Genomic DNA, 24,458 nt, shown 5'->3' with positions numbered 1-24,458 from the left:
TCGTCATATATAATTCATTGTTTTATCAAATAAGTAATGTTATTAAAAATATAGGCATTACCTTAGCTAAACGAAACTTATTTTAATTTAGGTCTTTAAAAATGAATTAAAACAAAAAAAATGAAATTGATCGATTAAATAATTCAGTTCAATTCTCAAATTTATATTGAATTAATTTTTCAAAATAATCAAGTTTAAATTAGATCTATTTTCAGAAGATAAATTGAATTGAAAATACCCATAAAAACTAGAATTATTCCATTTATAATTAGATTTATACAATAAATAATACAACAATAAAATATGAGAGTCTGGTTTAAAATTCGACAAACTTAAGGACTTGAAGAAAATAAAAGGAAAATGTCAATGTGATATTGACATATTATAACAGTAGAGACCCACATTACAGAACTTCAAATTATATATCTAATTGTGATTTTTTTTAAAATCAAGGACTTGATTGTTATTATCTTTTTATTATTATTTTTTTGAAGTTTTCTTTAGGTTTTCAAATTGTGTCGACTGAGTCAGATAAAACGACTCGTTCTGGGGGTTAATTAGTCGTAGGTGGTAACTTGATTTGTTTTCTGGAATTAAAAAAATAAAAACAAAAACAAAAGTAGTTGGTTTATTTATTTATTTATTTATTATTTTTTTTGTGGGAAAATGCTTCAAAGGAATCGCTGTAAAGCAAAAGAGCCGTTGTGTATGTAAGAAGGAGGGCTCTACTTTCCTGTCACTATCTCAATCTTTCCAATTTTGAATTCATAATGCCGACTGCACGTCTTTTCATTGCACTGGACCCCACCAACGTGCCGGCCGCGTCGCTCCATTTGCGTGTGTTTGTCTGGTTAATAGGCTTTCACAATGAGCCCATAATACAATAAATGGGCTTCAAAACTGGCATTAGGCGTCCAGTTTTAAGGCCCAATGATGGATTCTCAACTCTCAAGTTTGTCAACGGGAAGAAATTGGACCTGGGCACCTGGCCTGGCACTTATGACATGAACTTTGTTTATTTTCGTTTTTTTTTAAAAATTTAATATCACTTACCATTTCTCTGATTATATAATAACAACATGCCCAAAAATTGCACGTGCAGGCACAGGTTTCTTGTAAAGCTTCTTTGCTTGTATAGTGTTTTTCGCTTTTGTTTTAAAGGTTAGGTGGATATGTATTTGAGTCTCCTGCTTTGAATTCACATCACACCTACATTTTGACTACATCTTTGTTTCATTTTCTTTGTTGTTCCATTTACAATCTTTAAAGATAATAGAGATCACTAAAATACTTACAAAAAAATTTGAAAGAGTTTAGTTTGATAATTAGAGTAGTGATTCTCATAAATATAGCTTGAAATAAAAGATTTAGACCAAGCCCAACTTATGACATGATGATACACAAAAACTCAGAGCTAAGCAGATAGAAAATTTAGAGTTTTTTCAACCACGAGATAAGTGAAGGCTTTCAATCCCAAGCCTCTATTGCTTACTGGCTTGGGAAGAGAAATTCTAAAATACTTCTGATGTATTACAACCAATTAATGCATGCACGACATGTGTAGTTGAATTTAATATAATCACCATTTGCATGAGTAATGATATAGCCACAAACTCTTGTACAAACTTATTTTGTACAAACTGATGTGGCATGATAAAATTGGTTGAATTAAATATCTCTTGGCTCACATGATTTATTTATATTATTTTATATTTTCATTCAACCAATGAATTAATGTCACATCAGTTTGTATAAGATAAATTTGTACAAGAGTTTGTGGTTATATCATCACTCCCATTTGCATATAAATTTTTAAAATAAATACACACATACCAAATATCAGATAGCACAGGGTCCAACAACCCAAGCACGTGTCAAAAATTCAATTATTGACAGCTAATGCTGAATTTTTATTTCAAAGGAGCCGGTGCGGTGCGGATGTTACTCTTACCAAATAGCCGTTATATCAGGCTAGATGATTTTTGGTCTTAATCAACTTGCTTGCATCATTAAATGACTAGGTACTATAAGTCAAATGTTTCATGAAATTAATAATCAAATGAATTGAAACATCCGAACAATAACGTTTCCTTGTCGGTCAAAAATCACAACTCTGCTCGAACATTCTTCTTGTGAAAACACTTCTGTTTTTAGATATAAGATCATACAGAGTCTTAAGATAATTTGAATTACGAAATATCATGGCAATAATTGGTTGGTTTACCCCGTAAATTCTCTAGTGAATAGATTCTATTCTCTCATGTATATGAAAACATTTTCTCGCAACTTTTGATAAGAGAACACATCAGAAATGAGAGGGGATTTGATAATTATTCATTCATCAGCTGCCCCTATTATTCTTGCTTATATTTTAAGATTATACGTAGAACATAGTCTGAAAAATATAACATAATCTTTGCATGGACAATGACATCGAGAAAATCTTTCGTACATCGAAGATAATACAATCAACTAGCACAAAAGATTAACGTGGTAAAGCCGTTGTACAAAAGATTTCTCCTTATTGAAATGTTATACTTCTGAAACTTTTGTTGTTAGGCAACCAAAAGAGCACAAACAGGGGATGGCATATAGGCATGCAAGGTAATATTCCTTTGAGCATCTGCATGGATAGACCCACCTCCGATGGCGGCGTCACTGCCACGCCGTCTTCTATAACCGGCGTCGAAGACCCCAGAAGCTTTATTAATTCTTTTGATTCTCAGGCAAACTTTTAGGGCTTACTTGAAGCTCTGCCTTGATGAATGAATCTTTCGCGTCACAACTGTTGCAAATTGTTGGCTTGTCATTATTCCCATGAACTTGATTGCTGCGTTTTTGTTTCCACTGCTTCTTCAGGCCCTTAAACCAACTTAAAGACATGTGTGTGTTTGCATGCACATTGCTTGAGAAATCTCGCGTGTCTTTATATATATGGTAACGAGCTAACTCATGAAGTGATGGCAAAAATGCAATTTTTCCACAATATTGGCAGTTTGTAGAGCTCATGTAATAGAGCATGCTCATACGTACCCAGAAAATAAATGAATCTTATCTGCCTATCTGAATCTGAATCCATAAAAATGTAACACATATATGATCAGGTCATTAATTTGGATTTAATGCGGAATCCAGGGGTAATTATTTTCAAAGCAGAAATATATTATTTCTTCATTAAGTTAAAAAAAAAATCTAAAATAATTCTTAACAAAGACACCCCTATCGATGAAGATGATCCAATTTTATGATTATAAGCCTCCCAATGACCAAGACACAGTCTACCTTCAGTTCAAGAGTCCAAGCTTGAAAATTTTGCTAAGACTGGAACAGATTGGCTCGCAAATGAGCAGTAATTTGGAACGTCCAAGCTTGAAAATTTTGCTAAGACTGGAACTGATTGGCTCGCAAATGAGCAGTAATTGGAACGTATAAATGAGTTGACACCAAATGACCACTTAGGGTTCGAACCTATATGAGAGAAACGACGTTCAGATCCCATGCTTATTTCAGTTGTGTTTACACTGATTGGTTGACCTGAAATTTTGGTGCAAGGTCGCCATAGATCAAGTCCTTTAATAATCTGAAATCTTACCACTGTATACGTGCATTGGAAGCAAATTCATGTAAAAAGTGTCCAACTGCAAATCTCTGATTTCTTTCACCGAAAAGAAAATATCAATTCTTTTTGGTTCAATAAAATAAAAGAATAACCCGAGAACAAGGCAGAAACTATCCTTGAATTGCGCGTACTTAAAGGCATACGTAAGAGGTAGATTCGAAATCCACGAATAAAGCCTATTTCTCGAAATTCTTCAATATTGATAAACTGGGTTAAGCACAAAAGATTTTTTTTGTTAATTATAGATTCATGCTAATTAATACCTTACCTCTTAAGGGTTAAGGTTAGTTCATAGTAGTAACAATTAATCGTATTTGATTTGATGTGAGTGTGTCAAATCCGCATAAAACCTCCGCAAACAGAGATATTGCACCAGTTGCGACCTCTAAATTATTAACAAGCACTTAATACCAATACCTTTCAGATCGGAGTTATGATTTTAATTGTCGGCAACGTCAACTTTTTTCCTGAATATTTTGTGCTTCGTCCATGTGAAAGCTAGCTATGTGCATTTCATTTTATTCAAATCCAATTATTCCAACAATCTTATAAGCTGCCACCAGAAGCAGTACTTTTAATGTCCAAAGAACTAAGCCAGCATGTTCTTAGCAGTAGAATTTAATTAAAGTTAAAAAGCATAAAAAAAAAAATCAGATTAAAGTTGAAGGAAAAACATAATTCACATAAAGTCCCGATCTATTCGTGGCATGTGGGATGAGAATAAAGTACGTGCACAAGGAAATTCTATTCACAGAGTCATCGAAGGGGCCCTAGAAAATAGCAAGTGCTTACATCTTAACAAACAAGGCCTTGTCTCGTTTCGTAGCTTTATTACTATCGGTTTGCATTATTGGTATTGTCGTGGTGCCAACGTGGTGCTAATTGTGCACCACGTGTCACAATCCATGAACCGAACTCGCAGAAAGGTCCAAGCTCCATGACCATGAGCCTCTTTTGGTAATTATATTTCATTTAAGTGGGCAAAATAGTTGGTGACGCACCAACCATCACATCTCCTAATCAACTAATTACAATTACAAATAACCTTTAATTTTCCCCTTATTTGTTACTTGATGGCTACTTTATTTCAATTATTAATGGTTCATTCAATGCTTTTCAATCTTGTTTCTCAATCCTATACATGTTTAGTGGTCGGCCATTTTCTTTGCTAGTGAACATAATTAATTTGGAAGTTTTTCTAACTAACCTTTTAGGAAAGTCATGTGAGTGAATTTTTTTTTCCTCTAAAATTATCACTTCATGTATTTTGTATTAGGATTAAAATTCAGTATTGAGTTTTTTTTTTTTTAACTGAGCACTGAATCAATGATCAAGATTTATTTTAAATTTTTTTATTTTATTTCTCTTACCTAATAATTATTGATTCAGTGCTTAGCAAAAACCCAGCTCAACACTGAATCATCATCCTTTGTATTAAATATTTGGGTAAAATTCTAAGTTATCGTACCATAAGAACTATCATATTCGAGGACACTTTTTTTTTCCTTTTTTAAAGCTTCATGAGTAAGCATTTAGAATCTATTTCTTATTAGTTCAAGATCTATCTTGATTACTTTCCGGAATCAAAGCTAGTAGATTTGTTTGGGTGAAGTTTGTTATCAACTTTTAATTACATAAAAAGGAACATAACCGAACACTACTATAACTAATTTTCAGATATCATAAAATTCTTATTTATCTCGATTGAAGGATCTTCAGAATCATCACCTGATTCCAATGAGGATTTCTGAGATAAAGTTGTGAACTTGTAATCTCTAATTTATTAATGTGGTGCTAAATCGACGATAAATAACAAGTGCACTTTTACAGTACTGGACTACACTCATTAAAAAATAAAAATAAAATCGTGAATTCAAAATTTAGAATAGATGGTGATTTTCTTCTTGTGCCGTCCAACTTGTGAACAGATCCAATTGCGGATTTCGTTTTTGGGGTCTAGAGAAAAAGGAAAATGGAAAAGAAGAAAGGTAGTTAAAATTTCACCCTGTTTACACTTGAGGCTCCAGTAAACGAGGCAATCAAGCCTATAATGAACTTGAAAAAGGTTATATTATAAAATAGATTGTGAAGAAGTTGCTTCAGACAAACAGAAAGTAAAAGGAAGAAAAAAGATTTGAGTAAAGTTCAAGATTCTTTATACTTCTAGTTTGGGTTTTGAGGTTATTTATACACATAATTTTGCCTTTATTGATTTTGAATATCTTGGCATCAGGAGTCCTCAAACAGACTTTTTCAAAGCATTTGTTAACTAAATTATACCGTAAAATTGACAATTACGAACTTTATTCGGACATCCTTATTCCTCCCTCAAGAGGTGGAAAAGAAAAGAAAAAAAAATAACAAATTTGAAGATTCTAAAATCTAATCTCATGGATTTATATATCATCGTTCACACCTTCTAAAATATAGATTTGGAGTAGATTAATTCCGTCTAACTTTAATTAATAACATTTTAATAAAGCTAAGCGGTGATAACTAAGTTCAAATCCATATTCTATAACATATTGATATTTGTACTAAGTAAGAACTTCTTAAGCATATAACTTAATTAGCAAAAATGTGGGTCAGATACCGTTAATTTTCCTCGTGCAGTTTTATGAAGAGCATATATTTCTGAAGAGAAGCACAATTGGGGACTTAACTAACACGAAGCAAGTTAAATAATTAACTGACTTTCGGTTTATCAATCAATCAAATCTATGATAATTGAGAAGAAAAGGAGCAGCATCTGTAGATGCCAAATTTAGACGCCACATGGCATTTAATTAGCAATTTGGCAATTTTGTGAAGAGCCATCATCGTCACAATTGTGGAACCCGCAGGCAAAGGTTCATAGCTAGTGACTTAGTACAAAAAGACTATCACCACCGAACCAGCCTGTAAAGTTCCTTTGTCCTCTGGAGTCTGGACGGCCATTGCCATTGAAACTTGCAACATTGAATAATGATATAATTTAAATATCCTTTCAGTGTATCATCTAAATTTTGATCAGGATATGATGGTATGGTTACTTATCCTTATTGGGATCATTTGTTCCACGAGATAAATACCGACAGGTCAATTGAATTGGTTTTATTTTATGAAGCTAGCTAGCTGTGTTGCATGTGGGCAAAATTAGATGAGCCTTAAATTTTTCACCTCAGTGCCCCATATTGGTGATGGTAGCATTTAGTTTGCGCTTTCACAACCAGTTCTATAAACTAATTAAGAAAGAATAATGCTATTTCACCTAAAACTTAATATCGTCGAAATACTCGAAATTATTTTTTATTGTAATTACGGTGAGAATTTTTAATTTTTCACTATTATTCGAAAAAAAAACTTAAAAGTAATTAAGAAAGACTCAAATTCGGAAAGGGTCTTAATTCTAGAGTGCAAACAGTTTTGTAGGCATTTAACTATTAAGGAATTGAAAAAAGAGAGAATTTGACTGTGCTGCCAGCTTTCTTATATGCGAAGGGTGAGCATAATTAAAATGAGGTGAATTATGGCTGCAACTACTAAGAGAAACTTTTTTGTTTTACTTACTAATTAAGCCTCATTTGGTATTGAGGTGTTGCAACTTCAGTTGTATTAACAAAATAAAATTATGAAATAAAAATTAATAATATATAGTAAATATAATTTTAAATAATAATTTTCATAAAATTAGTAAAAATATCATATATTTCATCATACAAGTATAAAATCAAATTAATTTAACTTTTAAGATATAACAATTAATATTTATTAAATATTTTAGTGTTACATTAACTGTCCAATCTCAATCTAAAACAGGGTCTTAAGTCTTAACCACACTCAAATTTATAAAAATGGAGCGTAGCTAATTGATAACGGTAACAAATACCAAACCTGACTTCAGAGAATTGAAAGCCCACATGTCAAAAGCTTTAAGTATGAATGGTAATGGAAATAAAACGTAGAAACGTTTGAATTGAAAGCTGCAACACAAAAATCCATACATTATGGCTGCTAAGGGCTAATTTTGATGACATAGCAAGCCAGAGAGTAGAGAATTTTGTTGCGTATTAGGGCCAGCCAAGCCCACGTGTTAGCTTGCGTCTTCTTGACGTCTACCTCCTGTTTTCGCCACAACAAGGATGAAACTAATCACTTGTGAGAACACGTCTACAAGTCAAGCCCCACAATCATGACCGTGGTGTAAATTACACACAAATTGTAATTTACAATCTACCATGTTATGTTACTTATAAAGCAGTGGTTAAATTGTGTTAACTCTTTAATAGATTATTGATAATAATTATTAGAACAAATGTAGACTTAATATTTATTTTTATAATCGTATAGTCATTATCAAAATTTTATTGTGAAGCTGATCTAACTTATCTAAATTTTGTCTCTCTCCTTTATAGAGAGTCTAAATATATACATACAATCAAACAATAAAACCATGATCATGATGTGTTCATAATTTTTTGTAAATATTAAAAAATTAGATTTTACCTCATCTATAATTAGTTACCTGAAATAAATGAGTTTTGAAGGGACTCCCAACTTTCACCAACCAGCCAATAGTTTAGGCGGCCGGCAGTATCTTTCCTTAAAAACTTCACAAAATTAACCCTAATTCCACTTGATTAACTTAAACCAACCCTTAATTACGCGGCTCTTTTCGAAGTTGCTGCCCTCAGTTAAAGTAAAGTAGTAAACGTGTCGGTGTCATCTTTTAGAAATTGAAGGCTCCTCCTTTTAAACCCTCGTTTTTAAAATACCCTTTTTCTTGCATAAAGGATGCCGTGTACAGTGTATAGTCATTTGAGCTTGTATTAATATTTAAGTAGTATAATGTAGCATCAACCAATCATAACGAAACCCACACCCACACAACCACAGGCCAGCGCCTCTTTATCGTCACTATCACTACTATATCTGCTCATTTCTCTTTCTCTCTCTTTCTCTCATCCATTTCTTATCGGCCTCTCTCTTTTATCTCCTCCTAAGAAAAAAATTCCGTCAAAAATCCCTCCTTCTTCTTCCTCTACATTTCAATTTTCACAAACAATGAAAAGTTCACGCATACTCAGCTTCTCTTTCTTTTATATTTTCTTTTTACTACAAGAACACTTGGCCTTAGGCGCTAGTGTGACAACAACAACAACAACAACAACAGCAAAGTACCAGATCGAATGCACAATGTGTTCATCATGTGACAACCCATGTCAGCCAGACCCGTCACCCCCGCCGCCATCACCATCACCACCACCACCGTCGCCGCCACCGGCTTCCTCCTCCCCAAACTGCCCACCACCACCATCACCACCCTCCAGCTCCGGTGGTGGTAGTGGTGGGTCATATTATTACTCACCACCCCCACCTTCAAGCCCTTCTTCCTCCTACTCATCACCACCACCGCCGTCCAACGGCAACGGCAATGGAAACGGCGGCATTGGTGGGCTGTATTTTCCACCGCCCAATAGGGGAAATTACCCTACACCCCCTCCACCAAACCCTATTGTGCCCTACTTCCCATACTATTATTACAGTCCCCCTCCTCCTTCTAAGTCGTCATCATCACCAACTTCAGTTTCTTTACAAACATTACATCGTTGCACTCTTGGCTTTGCTCTTGTTTTGTTGCTTATGTGGTGATCATGCGAACTGAAAAAAAAAAAAAAGAAAGAAAGATCAATTAAGTGAAAAAAAAAGGTAATAATGTGGCAGCAGATTTGCAGATCCGGGGTGTTGTGAGAGGAAGTGATCGAGAACAACTTCAATAGCACTTTCTTTTTTGCTTTTAGGCAGCTTTCTTCGAAGGTCAAAGGCACTATCTTTCTCTTTCTCTTTCTCTTTTCCCCTGTCTTCTTTATCTCTTTACTTACACTGTAGATGTCGTGAATGATCTGTAAAATTTGTGTTGACAGATTTGTATGTAATTTTGTTCCATTATTAATTGTTAGTGTTAATTATCAATTTTTAATTAATAAAAGAAATTAGCGTCGTTTATGCCAATGATTACGCTCGAATAATTTTTTTTTTTTTTAATGTCTAGCTATTTATTATATATATTTATATACACATGCATATTACACAGATAGGCGCCATAGCTTTGGTAAATGCCATGATTGTCGGTGGATAGATTGCAGTAATTGCTTAGCTTCAATTATTTGATTTGCCCATTTGCTTCATGGACCGCCCACCTCCTCTTGTTCACTAACTTTTCTTTATTATTAAATTATTACTATATACTTAATGAGCTATTTTTTTTTTGGAATGAAAATATTTAGTGAATTATTTTGCTCACATTCTGGTTAACGGTATTATTATTAGGTGACGTTGATTAATTTATAATTTAATATTATTTTCATAGTATTACAAGATTAAGATACATTTGTACTTATTCATTATATAGTAATCGAAATTATTCAATGGATATTCTTATAGGAGATATTCATTTACTAGTCAACTTTTATTTCACATGCGTCCAGTGCACACAAGATATTTGAATGCATAATTCATATACTTTTTTTAATTATAATCACATGTATCCATATTTTCCACTTTGGTTAGATGGATAATACAACGAATTTTATTTGGCACACATTAATAAAAGCACACCCTGTCATTATTGGACGCTATAAGCTTTGAAAACTTGATAAGGGCTGAAAGCATCCTTCTTGAACAGAGGTAAGGCGACTACCGCTAACCTCATCATGATGTGATGACGTGGCGACATGTGGGCTGCTGGGTATAATCAGGTAGAGTAAGGAGCTTTAGGCTAAGGTAAGCACGCTGCACGCACCAATCAGAAGACTTAGAGCTCTGGAAGAGTGGAAGGTCTGCTTTCGTGGACTGACACAGGATTCTGACTGGCCAGTAACATATCTTTTCTAATGAATCGTTGACCACCAGAATCCTACTCCCTGTTCCTGGAAACTTAAGCAAGAGATGAATTTATTATTATATATAATACAAAGCCAAAATTCAAGCGAAGCCCAAAACCCAATACGTCCATGTAATTTAATTTTTAAAATATATAAAAATTCGTTTAGCTCTTATATTTTAAAATTTATGTTCGTTTAGACTTTATATTTTTTAAAATACCTTAAATCATCACTATTTATTACCATTAAATTATTGACACTCTTGTCATTATCTTTTGATCATTTTAACTTATTTTTACAATATTACTCTATTATAATAATTTTTTTAGACATTATTAAAAAGAAAAAAAATAAATTACCAGTTTAACACCAATATATATATATATATATATTAATTTTTGTGGAACACTCTTTTGAGTTAAAATATTAATTTTTCTAAAAAAATTGATAATGTAATTTTTTACAATATTAATTTTTTAGACATACGTGAGTTTCTACAAAAATTAATATATACAATTTTATTTTTGATAATCTAATTTTTTATTAATATCCAAAAAAGAAACATTATTGTAAGAGTGTAATATTGTAAAAACAAGTTAAAAAGAATAAAAAATAATGGCATGAGTGTCAATATTTAGCAGTAGAGACGTTTGAGGTGTTTTAAAAAATATAGGGATTACATGAACACTAACATCATAATATAAGGACTAAACAAACTTTTACCCTTTTAAAATTTTAAAAATTAAATATCAATTACATGTTTGTTAGTATTTATTAGACCAAATATATTATCTACTATTGTCAGGGGAAAAAGAAAATTTTCAAACTTTTAGTTTGTCTGGATAAGCTTTTTGCCCCTTTTTTTTTTCAATGATTAATAATGAGTTTTCCATTGACGTTCAGATTAAGTTTTTCACTAGATCTAAAAAATTAAAACAGGATAAAAGACAAAAAAAAAGGACAAAAAGATATTAATCGTATCAACAAATTATCATTTGTGAGATTTATGTTTATAAAAATTTTGATTTTGTAAAAAGTGCAATAAAAGATCCACACACCCAAGGTCTTAAATTTGGAGTATATGCATTAGTCTTAATTAGTTAATGGTACATTTATATATTATTAAAGTAATTAAAATTTTATTTAGTATTGAGATTAAGCAGTTATAAATTTTAAATTCTAATACTAAAATTTTTAGTAATTTTTATGTTATTGTGGCTTAGAAGTTGGGAAAATTTGATTCACTACTTGTATGATGAAAAATAAAAAATACTTTTATTATTTTTATTAAAATTATTATTTAAGAATTATGTTTACCATATACTATTAATTATTATTTCATAATTATAATTTTTTTCAACAATATATTAATACTAGATAACATTATGTCCAATTATCTGTCATTATGCGGTCTAAGTGTTTTTTTTTTTCCCTTCAAATTAATAATAACTCAATGGTGGCAAAACCAAAAAGGCAAACTTTCTCCATAATTCAATGGGAAGAATAAAAAGAAAAGTGTATTGTCTTTCTTATGCAAATGGGTCCAATTTTTCCTCCTAAAATTGAATGTGTCGATCTTTGATCATATGAATGAGCTTCGAGATCAAAAGAATTTGGGCACTAAACTCCAACTATGCAAGGCAACTACCATACCATGTGCCCAAAATCGAAGCTACGTAATTGTTTCTCAAGATTTGCCAAATTGCTGGCACATTTCAATTGTGAAAATAAAAAACTAAAAATTGAAAGAAGAATTTTTATTTATTTATCTTGGTTTACACAAGCAGCCTGGAGATAGTGTAGGGGCAATTATTTGAATTCCTTTTTATTTGTTTTAATTAATTTTTAAGGTGAGATGTCATGGGGACAAAATTATTAGCTGGACTCCACGTAATTGTGTGGGTGGTGGGGGCACAAATTATTCTCTAGAGATATTGTTGTAGTTTTTTTTTTCATAAAATTAAAATATGTGAATAAGAACCAAAAGTGCGAAAGAAAATATATAGAATTATGGTTAGTTTAATTCAATTATTAATATTCTCTAAATTAAATTGGTTAAGCTTAAATAGTTCATAATTTGCACGAATTCCCATGCAAATTGTGAGCCACAAAATTATTCATGCATGATTTTGATTATGTGGCCGGCTGCCAGCATAAGTTCACGTTACGGGTTGCAATGCTGACCACGAGCTGAAAGTTCGACTTCATAAAGTAATGACTTAGCTTGCCACGTTGCCACGTCGCCACGTCATTATGAGCTATAGTTGCTGTATGACTTTTTTTTTTTTTTGTGTTTGAGATTGAAGTATTATAATTTTAATTATTGTGGAAAAAAATTATAATTATGAAATAAAAATTAGTAATATATAGTAAATATAAATTTTAAATAATAATTTTGATGAAATTATTAAAGATATAATAATTTTTTTATCATATAAATGAAAAATCATATCAATATAATTTTTAAGTTAAAGCATTTAGTGTTTATTAAATATTTAACTGCTGTAATTTTTATCCAATCTCAATCTCAAACACACCCTGAATATTCTTAATTTTAACGCCGTTTACACATCATTATGGATTTTATTTTCACACTCATTCGATAATTTCTGGCACTTTATATACTAAATTAAAATTTCTTTTTTAATAATTGCTTTGTAAGGTAAATTTAGAGGTTGTTCAATGAATTTAATTATGATGTAATATAATGTGTGTCATTGCTACTAAATTTCTTAACGGAGTTTGAAAACTCCGAAAACTTTGGTTGTTACCGGTGAGTGGTCCATTTCTTCATAAATTCCCAATAACTACCCACCACATTCATTTATGATCGGGGGTACTTATGGGCATTATGATGTTGGGTCAGACCCATCTTCATTGCTGCTAATTTCGAGACACTACAGGGCCCAATCTGGATCTTCAGGCTTCTATAAGCCCCACGGCCGTGTTCGCTTCACAATGTTGGGCCTAGAAGATCCTAACCCAAGAAGAAGAAGAAGAATGTTATTTTGCATTTCAGCAATTAATACAATGCACTGGTTCAACTATTTATCTAAAACCCAGAACGGATCCGATGTACTTGAAAACATGTGAAGTAATTAATGAGTTCAATTTGGTTTCAAGTAGTGCTTGACCACTGAGTCAATTTACTGGTTATTATTTGTTATATCATGCATTTTTCTTTCAATTTATTTGTATGCACCCTCCATGACGGCAGCTATTGGATTTGGCCTGCTCCCAAACGTAGAAATGTGGTGCCATATGAAAATGACCGCTACATATCATTTGAACACATGCTCGCCAATATTTAGTGTCTTTTATTTGTTCAAACAAAAGTTTTGACTACACTATCGAATGGAAATTTAGTCGTATTTAAGCATCTCAAGTAATTAATTAATAATAAGCCATTATTATTATTATTATTATTATTATTTATTGGGTTTGACTATATTGGAGTTGCTCTAAAGCACCCCTTCATAACCATATGATCAAAGCTATAAATAATTTTTTACTATTTATCACTTTACGTGTGTGGCTGAGAAGATATTCGTACTCCACCACAAATCTGGTCCAACATAGTCATAGTCTTTTTTGAAACTACCTGATGCCTATTTCATAGCATATGCACGAGGGTATCACTCACTACCTAACAAGAGTTTTACATTACAACCGTCCGTTGCAAAATTTTGGTTTATTTAAGTACAAGCTTGTCAATGTATTTACCAAGTTTTGCATTTGGTATCACAAGCCAGCTCCAATATTTGTGTACTATTATAATGAGCACTTAGAATGTTGTGAAGATTATTGCGTATGACTATAAGACTTGCATAATCGGGTTGGCTGTCACATCAATACTCCATAGAAGTAATAAACTAAATTTTGGTATATAAAGACGCCTTGTGGGAGAAATTATATGTAATAAAAAAATGAAAAGGAAAATTGTTCAGGTGATTCAACTTACTAATTGCTAAATTTGGTCAGCGCATCCCTGTGCCTTTTATATGTCATCATGCATGGTTCTTTCATTTTGCATACACCGTTAGTGGAATGGTGGCTTGGGCCAATTCGTGGTTGCCCTGCCCAAAACTAGAAACATGGTGCCCAATGAAAATTACAAAGAAAATGTTCTAAAAATAGACAATATGCTTTTAATTCTTCAATTTTGTAGTAGATAGTGTGCCAAAAAGAATTGTTGTATCCTCTTCATTAATGCACACATCCACACTAAATTCTCTCTTTTGGGGGGTGGGGGGAGCAATTGAATTCAATTTGAGCTCTTGCTTTAATGTTTTCATGCCATTTCCCTTTCATCTTTCCCCCAGTTTTTATTTTAGAACATATTCCTATGGGTCACCATTCACCAAACGAAGAATCCAAAGTGCATAAACTTTAAAAAGGTATACCAATTAATGTCAATTCCAACAAAAGGTAAAGATTAAACATAACATGTTTCGCATTCATCTATCATATCATTACTATAACCATCCATTTAATTTGATTTTGGGCCTATGAAGTTTTTTTTTTCATTTTCAGAATCAAGTTTCATGAGATACCCTTTGTTCTTTGCTATCTTTTTGGCCAGCTAATGTGCACCACATATAAAATTTATTGAAAAAACAAAAAACAAAAACAAAAACAAAAACCGAATAGATAAAATTAATATGTAATGAGAAGATAGTGACATGGATGAATAAATTACTATGTAATGAAAAATTAAAATCAATCTCCGTTTCTTACAATTACTGCTTCTTCAACTCCTCAAAAATACAGTTAGTTAAAAACTACAATTACCTAAAGACAACAAAAATAATAAAAAAGAGAAAAATTACAAAAATTTAAAAAATTAAATAAAAGTCCCCAAAAAACCATGAACAAAACTCATCATCACAAGATAAATTGGCCAAAGGGGACATCCATAAAGTCCTAGTATTATTATTATTATGATTATTACTGATTTGATTTTTTTTGGGTTAATCAACTAAGCATAAACGGAACCATAAGATAAAGCCATTAACAAAACAGCAGCTTGCTCTTCTTCTCCAAGCGTCTTTCTTTGCTTCTCCACGCTTGATCTTTGCATCAAAACTTCTCTTCCCAATGCGTACAATCTTTGCTTTAATGAATCCCCAAGCTTATTACTTGAGCTATTACTGCTGCTATTGCTGTTGCCTCTCTTTGATTTTTTCTCCTCTTTAGTGATTCCCAATATTGCCCTCCTCTTCTTCCTGCTCCTTATCCCGCATGCATTACATAGTGACTGCAAGATCACACGTTTCAAATGAAATCACTAAATGTTAAAATACCGGCAGCCGGAAACATTACCCACCGCAAATATGCACTTGATCGATCATCGCGATGATGATCAAGGGCGGGCGTGAAATTACCTTGGGGCCAGCGGGGCCACCTCGCCACAGTGGGGTCTTGGTGGTCCCACAATCAGCACAGGTCTTTTTGATACTATTTTCATCCGAAGAAACCCCATCAAGCCTCTTGCTGCCGCTGCTGTTCACTTCGTCGGATTCAAATCCCTGCGATAAAAGAAAACACAACAACCCACGGTCAGCTAAGATGTGAATGATTGGATCAAAAAGAAAACTAATATCCAACACAAGCAAAGCACGATCACTCACTTTGTCACTCGGATCCATCATTTTTAGAAGATTTTTCAAGAAACTAAGACTGACCCAGGTGAAAAGAGATTGAAAACTGAACTGGGTTTTGATCAAAAGGGAAGCTAATCACTCTAGCTAATGATTTGGAATGAAGCTATTAGCTGGCCGGGGCTAAATATGAATGAAGGAAAGAATGAATGAATGTGAGAGAGAGAGATAACGAAGTGAAGTGTGTAATGTTCGTGCCGCTTTAGAGAGACCGAGAGTGAGAGAGTGAGAGAGAGAGAGAGAGAGAGAGAAATTCAAAACCGACACACAACAGAGACCAGAGACCGCACGCAGGGCAGAGATCTGAAAAATACTCCCATTTATATATGAGATGCGAAACCCTAGCTTTCGGTTAAGGAAATGACTTGATTGCCCTCGTTGGTTTAAAAAGTTTTAACCTAACCCGCCCTTTGGCCAAAATGTGCAACCAACGCACGCCCCCGCCAAAACCCAAAACGAAATGGCTCCGAAAAGAAACCTCAACAAAAAATGGCGCCATTTTGATGAGTTTTGCCTCCATTTCGCTCCTTCGTTTACTTGTTTATTTTTATAGATTTGGTAGTAATCGTGTGGTTGATGAGTTTGCGTTGCCATTCTTTTTCTTGTACGCGTCCGGTGTGTTTAAATTTGGACCCTTTGATTAGTTAACTAATGCTGGCCCTACCTTTTAAGTTTCTTTGTATGTCACAAGGTCTCGCTTGTCACTTATCACTTTGTTAATGAAACCTTAAAATATAAACCAGTCTTTATCAACAAGGAATTTATTAGGGATGCTTACATTTACAATTGAAAACTGAATTGAGTTCTTTTAAATTAGTTATGTGAAGATGGAGTTTGAGCACTTCAGTTTTGTAAGAGTTGAGTTCATTTTAAATATTGAGAAGAAACCCAAATGAAGTTTGAATTACCCCCAAATTTATTGATACTTAAATTCTGTCATTTAATGATTATTTGACTAATAAAATGTTTACTGAAAACTTCTTAAATCAATTATGCGCCGAGTTATTTTTACTCCCAATGATAAGTCTTTTACTTTCAATTACTTGAAAAATAATTGAAAGAAAGAAATAAAGTGTTAGCAAAGTAGTCTAAACTCTAAAACAACTAAAGTTATTCGACAAATTTAAGAATGTATACGCACGCAATAAAAAAAACATTTAAAATAGTATTTAGTTACAAATTTCTCAACAATCAATAATTTAATATAAAATTTTGGCTACTCTAATCCTCAATAGTTGTGTGAATTACCCAAAAAGCTGAAGAGGAAATTAATAAGAATTCAAGTCAAATTTAGAGACGTTTAAGCATATGATAAGACAAGAAAAATGGCGAGTGGCGTTTGATCATCCAAGTAGCTCACTTAAAGCCCACAAATCCTAAGAGATGAGGTTTTACATATATGATCCAAAATCTCATTAGCAAGCGCTAATAGATAATCAGAGCGTCACCGGTGTCACCATCTATTGACCCAAAAACAAAAAGCATAAAAGACACCACAACTTAAGACCAAAAAATAAAACTTGTCACAGTCATTATTTCTGGGATGAGTTTTCCATATAGGGCTCTGTGAACTTGTGGCGCACATAACAAGTTGTTAATAGAAGATGAGAATTGAGAAGCATGAAAATGCAGATGAAGCAAACAGATAAGAAAACAATAATATGCCAGATATTATGTGAGGGGACATGAGACCAGACAAGAAAAAATGAGGACCACTTAAGTAAATCTTGTTGCCGTATTTTAATTTTAATTTGTTTTATATTTTGAAACAACAAAACATCTCCGTTTGTTCATTTAATAAGTCTTTTATTATTGTTGTGGTTGAATTGGAACTTAATGGAAATGGATAATTGAAGGCAACCCACACAAAGAAAGAGCTTTTTTTTGGCAAGCTGCTGCCTCTCTGCCGAGACTGCAATAATAGTGCCATTATTAATGTGCTGTTGCTTTCTTTTTCTTTATAATAATTCACTAATTTGCTCGTCTCTCATTTGCCTTTGAAGAAAAAGTTCGAAAAGCTTCGAAAACTCGTTAAGCTCCCGTGGATTTTGTTTTCATTAAAACCTGTGACGTTACTTTTGAGTTTTGACATTCTTTGGCCATCAAGATTATAACCAAAGAACCCAACCAAGTTCTTTCCGATTGTCACCCACTACTTATGGTAACCTACTTTTATTCTGACTGAAAAATTAAAAAAAAAATATTGAAGTTTCAACTTTAGAGCTTTTGTTGAACAAAATGCATATTTTAGCAAGTTATTGTTAAATATTAATTTAATAAAAAAGAAAAGAGGCTTACGAGCAGTAATATGCAACAAGATAAGAACACTATTGTGTTAGATTAAATCATTGTCTAGTGAAAAAGTTGATTAGGAGATGTACCAAAATTGGCACAAAGAAAACCTTTTCTTGACGGGAAATAGCAAATGAAATTGCAACACTTTCCCATGAAGCATTTACGTAGGGATTGTCAATTTTTCCATGCAAGATCATATCTTATTTGGGACATAATTGAGATATATTTAAAAAAAAAAACGAAGGGATATGAGTGAGACTTTTTTTTTATCTCACTTGTATAAACAGGATAGGATTGGGAGTGGCAAATCCCATCCCATCCTATCACATTGCCAACTCTATTAGTTTAGTTTATTATTATATTATTTAATTATTAAATATTTAAACATGGTTGAATTTGGTTATTGTCTAAATTTATAGTTTTTGAAGCATTAATATTAACATGTAATGGAAGCAAATAGGCAATTAAAATGTTAGCATAAAATTATATTCAAATATGCATGTCGTCAAAATAAAACTATTAATTGATAATTCTATTTCGTATTTATTCAAGATTTTTTCTATATTGAGTTATGATGATCTTTAAAAGAAAAAAGTCATAATTTATTTATTTATATTCGATATTATTTAGGATAACTGGATGAGATGAGGTATTTAATAGGATCAGACTATGACAAATTTTTGCCCCAAAAAAATAAAGGGACATGAATGGCTCTGCGTCAAATGATGTCGGGATTGAGTATAGCCGGCACATTCCATGATCTGCCTTTTTTCTTTTCTTTTTTTTCTATTTTAATTGGATGTAAAATTAGATGCAGACATTTTTTTTTTAGAGGGTTAGAATTGATAATTATGGAAATGAGAGACTCATTCCTACTCCACTTTTGAAATTAATCTCCCATTCCCTAATCCCAATATGAGGTGAGTCGCCTCAATGATTCCAATTACTATTCCCTAATCCCAATATGAAGTGAGCCTCACCTCAATGACTCCAATTACCACTCTTAATTTGGTTCAATTCAGAAAGTAAACACTGTTACTGATTCTAATTTCGAATTTCAATTATGCTGTAAATAAACACACTGTTAGAAAAGATGAGAAACCCTCCATGTGCTCGTTAAAACCGATGCCTTGATTTATTCAGAAACTTAGTAGTACCAAGCTGTTCCTACTAGTTACTATAATTTAGTAATTTTTCTAACCTTCCAACTGTTTTTTTTTTAAAAAAGGAAGTTCCAAATTGCATTGAGTTTAGTGGTTAATTAATAAATTTAACGCACGTGCCCCATTTCAGTCTTTGCATGTCTTTTTTCGTCGACTATTATTTATTCAGTCAAAAGACTTACGAGTCCTTTACCAACCTCCATAATGAGTACAAGATTACCCAATGTCAACATTACTCGCCTGTTTTCATTCCTATAAAAAAAAAAGAAAAAAAAATTGCACGCCATTTGAAATTTGAAGTACGGCAATTTTCTAATTCTATCACAAGTATTATGAATTGAAATCACTAAATCAAAGAAAATAACAACACTTGAACCGTTGACAGTCACAAACACATTTTCCATTGAAAATTCATCACTCACACCAAGAAATTTTTGGTCTTTGACTCCCAACAGTTCAGAATTTGAGATTTTCAAAGGAGAATGTAAAGACACCGGTTGTATTGTAAACACGCCTGCTACTAAAACAGCGGCGATTTGCGGCAGTAAAATCTTCCCACATGCGGAACAGTTCACATTTTAGTCCAGCCCATAAACTCCACTAATGCAAACTCCAGCTCAATTCAGCCATGTTCCCCCTTTAGTCAAATGAGCCTAATTCTGATTATTCAGCTCAGGCTCACACATGCGCTTGCGAAAACATGATTGTAGAGATGAAAGTAAGAACATGAGGATTTCGCACATTTAAGAAAGATACTGCTAATTACTCGTAATACACCCAATCAAGAGGTTTTTGGTACTCTACATTTTCAGTTATTCACCCACCACAATGAAACAAATATGCCAAGCCGTAGAGAGACTATGGTTACACACACGACTCATGGGACAAATTGTAGACTCGACAATGCCCCGACTACCACGACCACCACGACCACTTCAGATCAGTCCCTGGATATACACTTCTTGCATTCCTCTTGAAGCATTTCCAAGGCAAAAACACATGCCATCATATTGTAGTTAATCCATCCAGCCTCACTTTATTGGACACTGTAAGTATAGACCGACCTTAGTTGGCACCTTTTCAACCACAATAGACACTGGACCAAACCTGTAACCAGACATGCAAAGGCGCACTGACCCGACCCAACTTGACCCCGACATACGTCGTCAACATTCAAACCCACCCCAACACAAACTTCTGCTCCATCCGACAAACTATGTATCCCTGCAATTTTCGTCAACATATCAGCAAACACTACTTCTAAACAACCCATCCCAAGTTCTTAAGGTAAAATGATGACTCAAGTTGCAGTATAAATCAAACATTTGAAAATAAATCTAGCTTACCTCCCACCAGAAAACGAGCCAATTGATTTTCAGCTGAAATTGAATCCACCAGACGGAACTTGAACCTCATTCCCCGCATATGGGAAACCTGGCTGAGGACCATCACCTGCAGCTATTGTCTCATCGTCCTCTTCCAACCAGCATGTCTCAAGAATTTTTACTGCCTTCTCATAGATCTCATTGTTGTCATGACTTTGTAGATTTTCAATCTTTTCTAACCCCTCAGCCTCCTCAACCAACTGGGCATATTGATTAACATCTGCAGTGGCAGTACCCATATTCTTTTCAGCTTCCCCGACCTTCAAAATGTTCTCTAATCCTTCTAAGCAAACAGTGACAATCCGTGGATCAGGGCATACAAAGAGATCACACAAAGGTTTTATACACCCTTCTCTCACCAGGTACCTACCATACATAGGAAAGGGGTTATAGCCAATTCAATAATGAAAAATTGAAGACAAAGGGGAAAAAAAGGAGGTTCAAAACTGAATAAATAACATACTTGATTTGCTCATGAGTACCACCCGAGGTGGCATTTGAAATTGCCCAAGCAGCCTCCTTCTTTATATCAAATTCAGCATTTTGAAGCAGATTGACAAGGGGACCAACTAAGCCAGCATCAATTACTGCCTGAATCACATAAAAAGTTCAAATTATGAGGCACTAAGAATAAACTATGTAAAATTTAATGTGCTAACATCCTGGTCCTAGACTCCTACTTTACTTGAAACTAAAGTTTAAACACATGAAAACAGATTAAAATCCATTGAAATACTTTTAAGATGGTCTCAAAGCTTACTTCTGTAACTTCAATCAAGCCACCCATTACAAATCCACAATCAACTGCTGGATACTTGAAAAACACCTAAATCATTACCTGAATCTGGTCCCTGTTCCCAGCTGTAATATTTGAAATAGTCCAGCAGGCCTCCTTCTTGATGCTCTTTTTATGACTATGGGTCAACAGGCCCAAAAGGTAGGGCAGTGCACCATAGGTAATTATACACTGTAACGAAGAAAACAAATGAGCATAAAATATGTTTCACATAAAAAGCATCCATAGTGGCAAAAGTTAAAATATGCAGTGCATATGGATCAAAAAGCGTACAACAAGATTGTTCACTTACATCATGTTTTGCAGGAATTTATAAATAGAAAAGCAATAAATTGAATATTGTGCATTTCCGTTAAACATTAAATACAATCGAGGAAAATAAAGTCCTGGATAAGCTCATACCTGAGTCTGGAAATCATCTCCCGTCACAATATTTCCAACTGTACGAAGGGCAGGAATGAGCACTGAGGGTGATGGATGACTGGAACATAAGTTTTAAATTATCAGATTTACACACATATAGGAAGAAAGAAAACCAATAAAAATTATCAAATTAAAATATTTCACTCACCCAAGGAGCTCAACAAGTCGTGGACAAACACCTGCCTCAATCACAGCTTGAATTTTGTCATTCGTTCCATCAGAAAGATAGGAGAGTGCCCAGCAGGCATCAGTCAAGACCTCTTCATCATTTGAATGAACAAGCTGTGCAAGTGCTGGAAGAGCTGGTCTCACCTGCACATCAAATTTCAGAACTTATAAAATAAGAACGGCAATGAATAAAACTTGCATGCATCCATTAAAAGAACCAAAAAGTAAACCTGGTCAAATGGTGGCTGGGGCTTCCCCCTGCAGAAATTAGACAAAGTCCATGTGGCATTTCTTAGCATTGAAAGCTTAGCACGCTCATTTAACTGTGCCAGCAATGGAATCAAAGCTCCTTGGCTGAGCACAAGATCACGGCATCTAGGAGAGTCACCAGCGACATTTCCCAATGCCCAAACAGCCTACATTATATAAAAGAACATTAGTTAAACTATAACCTTCAATTCGGTTCTCTGGTTCCACATAACCCTAAGCCTATTAAAAATCCAAAACCAGAATTTAAAAAAAAAAATGAATATATACCTGCTCACGAACATCATCACTTGGAGAAGCAAGTAACTTCACAAATATTGGAACAGCACCATGGTCAATCACCACCTTAGTGTTCTCTGAAGTTCCAGAAGCAATGTTTGTAAGAGCCCAGGCAGCCTCAAACTACAAAAACCTCAAACATATCAATACACACACACCACCAATTTAAAAAACCCCAGACATGGAAAAAAAAAACAATAAAACCAAACTCAGACCTGAAGTTGCGGATAGTCTTCCCTCATAAGAAACTCAACAAAACGCGGAACAACACCAGATTGTATGACTTCCTCAATTGGTGGACTCCTCTCTGTTAATCATCACAAATTTATTAAACAAGAAATAACATAACAACGGCCAACATATTTGCTTCGATAACATGTTAAGTAAATACCGATTGAAAGCAGTTTTCGAAACTGAGTAGTTGCTTCCAGCTGCAAGCTACTGTCGTCTGACCAAACCCCAGCAACCATGGCGGGCAAACTTTCCAACTGCAATTCAATTATCAGCCCAATTCAAAGACGGAGTCGTTTGATCCGCAAAAAAAAGTTGAAACTTTATAACCCAATCAAAAGCCTTAAATTGAATTTAACCAATCAAAACCCTAAATTTACAAAAAAAAAATTACCTTAGTTTGGAGATTCAGATTGGATGCAGGAGCAGGAGGAGGAAATTGCTGAGATTGGAGACCTTCGCGTCGCTTCTTGAGCAAGCTTTCTTCGCGCTTATTCTTTCTGATCTCCACCATGTTATCTTCTCTCCGTCGTCGACCTTCATCGGCGTCGACGGCAACCTTGTAACGGTTTCGACGAACCTCGGCTCTGGCGTTCGGCCTCAGCGACATCGTTTTGGCTTTGGAAAAAAACCCTAACTTGTGATTAAATTGAAAATTAGGGATTTGGAGTGAGAGTCAAGGCTGAGAAAAAGCAAGAGAGGGAAAATGAGAATGTGCTTATTGAAGAAGTGAGAATTTGGAATTTATAATTTTATTTTTTTATTAGCACTAATTAATTAATTAATTACAGTTGTTTAGTTTGTTGGGCTTGAATGGAAGTCGTGACTTTGAATGAGTTTGAATTTGAAAGACTATTGGATACCGGGAGCTTGGACACGTGTGCAAGTCTTGTTGGTTTGAAATTAAAATGGTAAAAACAATTTACTTTTATTTATTTATTATTTTCTCTTTTTTAGGAGAACAACCTATTTTTAACAACATTGTCTTTTTCTTCAGTCGAAATCGCTATGGAGAAAATTGTTGCTTCTAAATATATAACTCTAATTAGACAATGTGAAAATAACAGAGATTTTGGCTGCAATTGGATGTAGGTTATTAGAATATAAGATTTATTTTCTAAATTGATATTGAAATTTCCTTAAAAATTACAATATAAAGCAAATTATGTCACTAATATTATGTTGTTTATAAAGTAAAATTTTAAATTTTAATACAATATTTTTTAAGAAATAAAATTTATGAATATTTTAATAGGTTTAAATAACTACACTCTTGTCGGTATTGTGTCGTGTCACGTGTGTGTGGCAT

At 33.6% G+C, this 24,458-nt stretch overlaps 3 protein-coding genes across 3 annotated transcripts; 1 reads left to right on the top strand and 2 right to left on the bottom strand.

Annotated features, from left to right (window-relative positions):
- The first annotated feature begins 8,440 nt into the window (after positions 1-8,440).
- Positions 8,441-9,571, top strand: LOC18031941 (leucine-rich repeat extensin-like protein 3). Its single transcript, XM_006419378.2, has one exon. It carries the CDS (start codon positions 8,663-8,665, stop codon positions 9,248-9,250), a length of 588 nt encoding a protein of 195 aa, XP_006419441.1. The 5' UTR covers positions 8,441-8,662; the 3' UTR covers positions 9,251-9,571.
- A 5,641-nt stretch (positions 9,572-15,212) lies between these two features.
- LOC18031534 (GATA transcription factor 16) lies at positions 15,213-16,421 on the bottom strand. Its single transcript, XM_006419377.2, has 3 exons — positions 16,113-16,421; positions 15,867-16,010; positions 15,213-15,739 (listed from the first exon to the last, which is right to left on the bottom strand). Exons 1-3 carry the CDS (start codon positions 16,131-16,133, stop codon positions 15,461-15,463), a joined length of 444 nt encoding a protein of 147 aa, XP_006419440.1. The 5' UTR covers positions 16,134-16,421; the 3' UTR covers positions 15,213-15,460.
- Positions 16,422-20,319: 3,898 nt separating this feature from the next.
- On the bottom strand, positions 20,320-23,877 carry LOC112096785 (importin subunit alpha-2-like). The gene is made up of 11 exons (XM_024180489.1): positions 23,544-23,877; positions 23,310-23,406; positions 23,134-23,225; positions 22,910-23,041; positions 22,603-22,788; positions 22,353-22,516; positions 22,184-22,262; positions 21,824-21,952; positions 21,449-21,576; positions 20,947-21,351; positions 20,320-20,824 (listed from the first exon to the last, which is right to left on the bottom strand). Exons 1-10 carry the CDS (start codon positions 23,757-23,759, stop codon positions 20,976-20,978), a joined length of 1,599 nt encoding a protein of 532 aa, XP_024036257.1. The 5' UTR covers positions 23,760-23,877; the 3' UTR covers positions 20,320-20,824; positions 20,947-20,975.
- Positions 23,878-24,458: the final 581 nt, after the last annotated feature.

Source organism: Citrus clementina, unplaced genomic scaffold (assembly GCF_000493195.1).
Source record: "Citrus clementina cultivar Clemenules unplaced genomic scaffold, Citrus_clementina_v1.0 scaffold_9, whole genome shotgun sequence".
NCBI classification, from domain to species: Eukaryota; Viridiplantae; Streptophyta; class Magnoliopsida; order Sapindales; family Rutaceae; genus Citrus; species Citrus x clementina.
The sequence above is the reverse complement of the archived record's forward strand: the minus strand, read 5'-3'. Positions and strand labels throughout refer to the sequence as shown.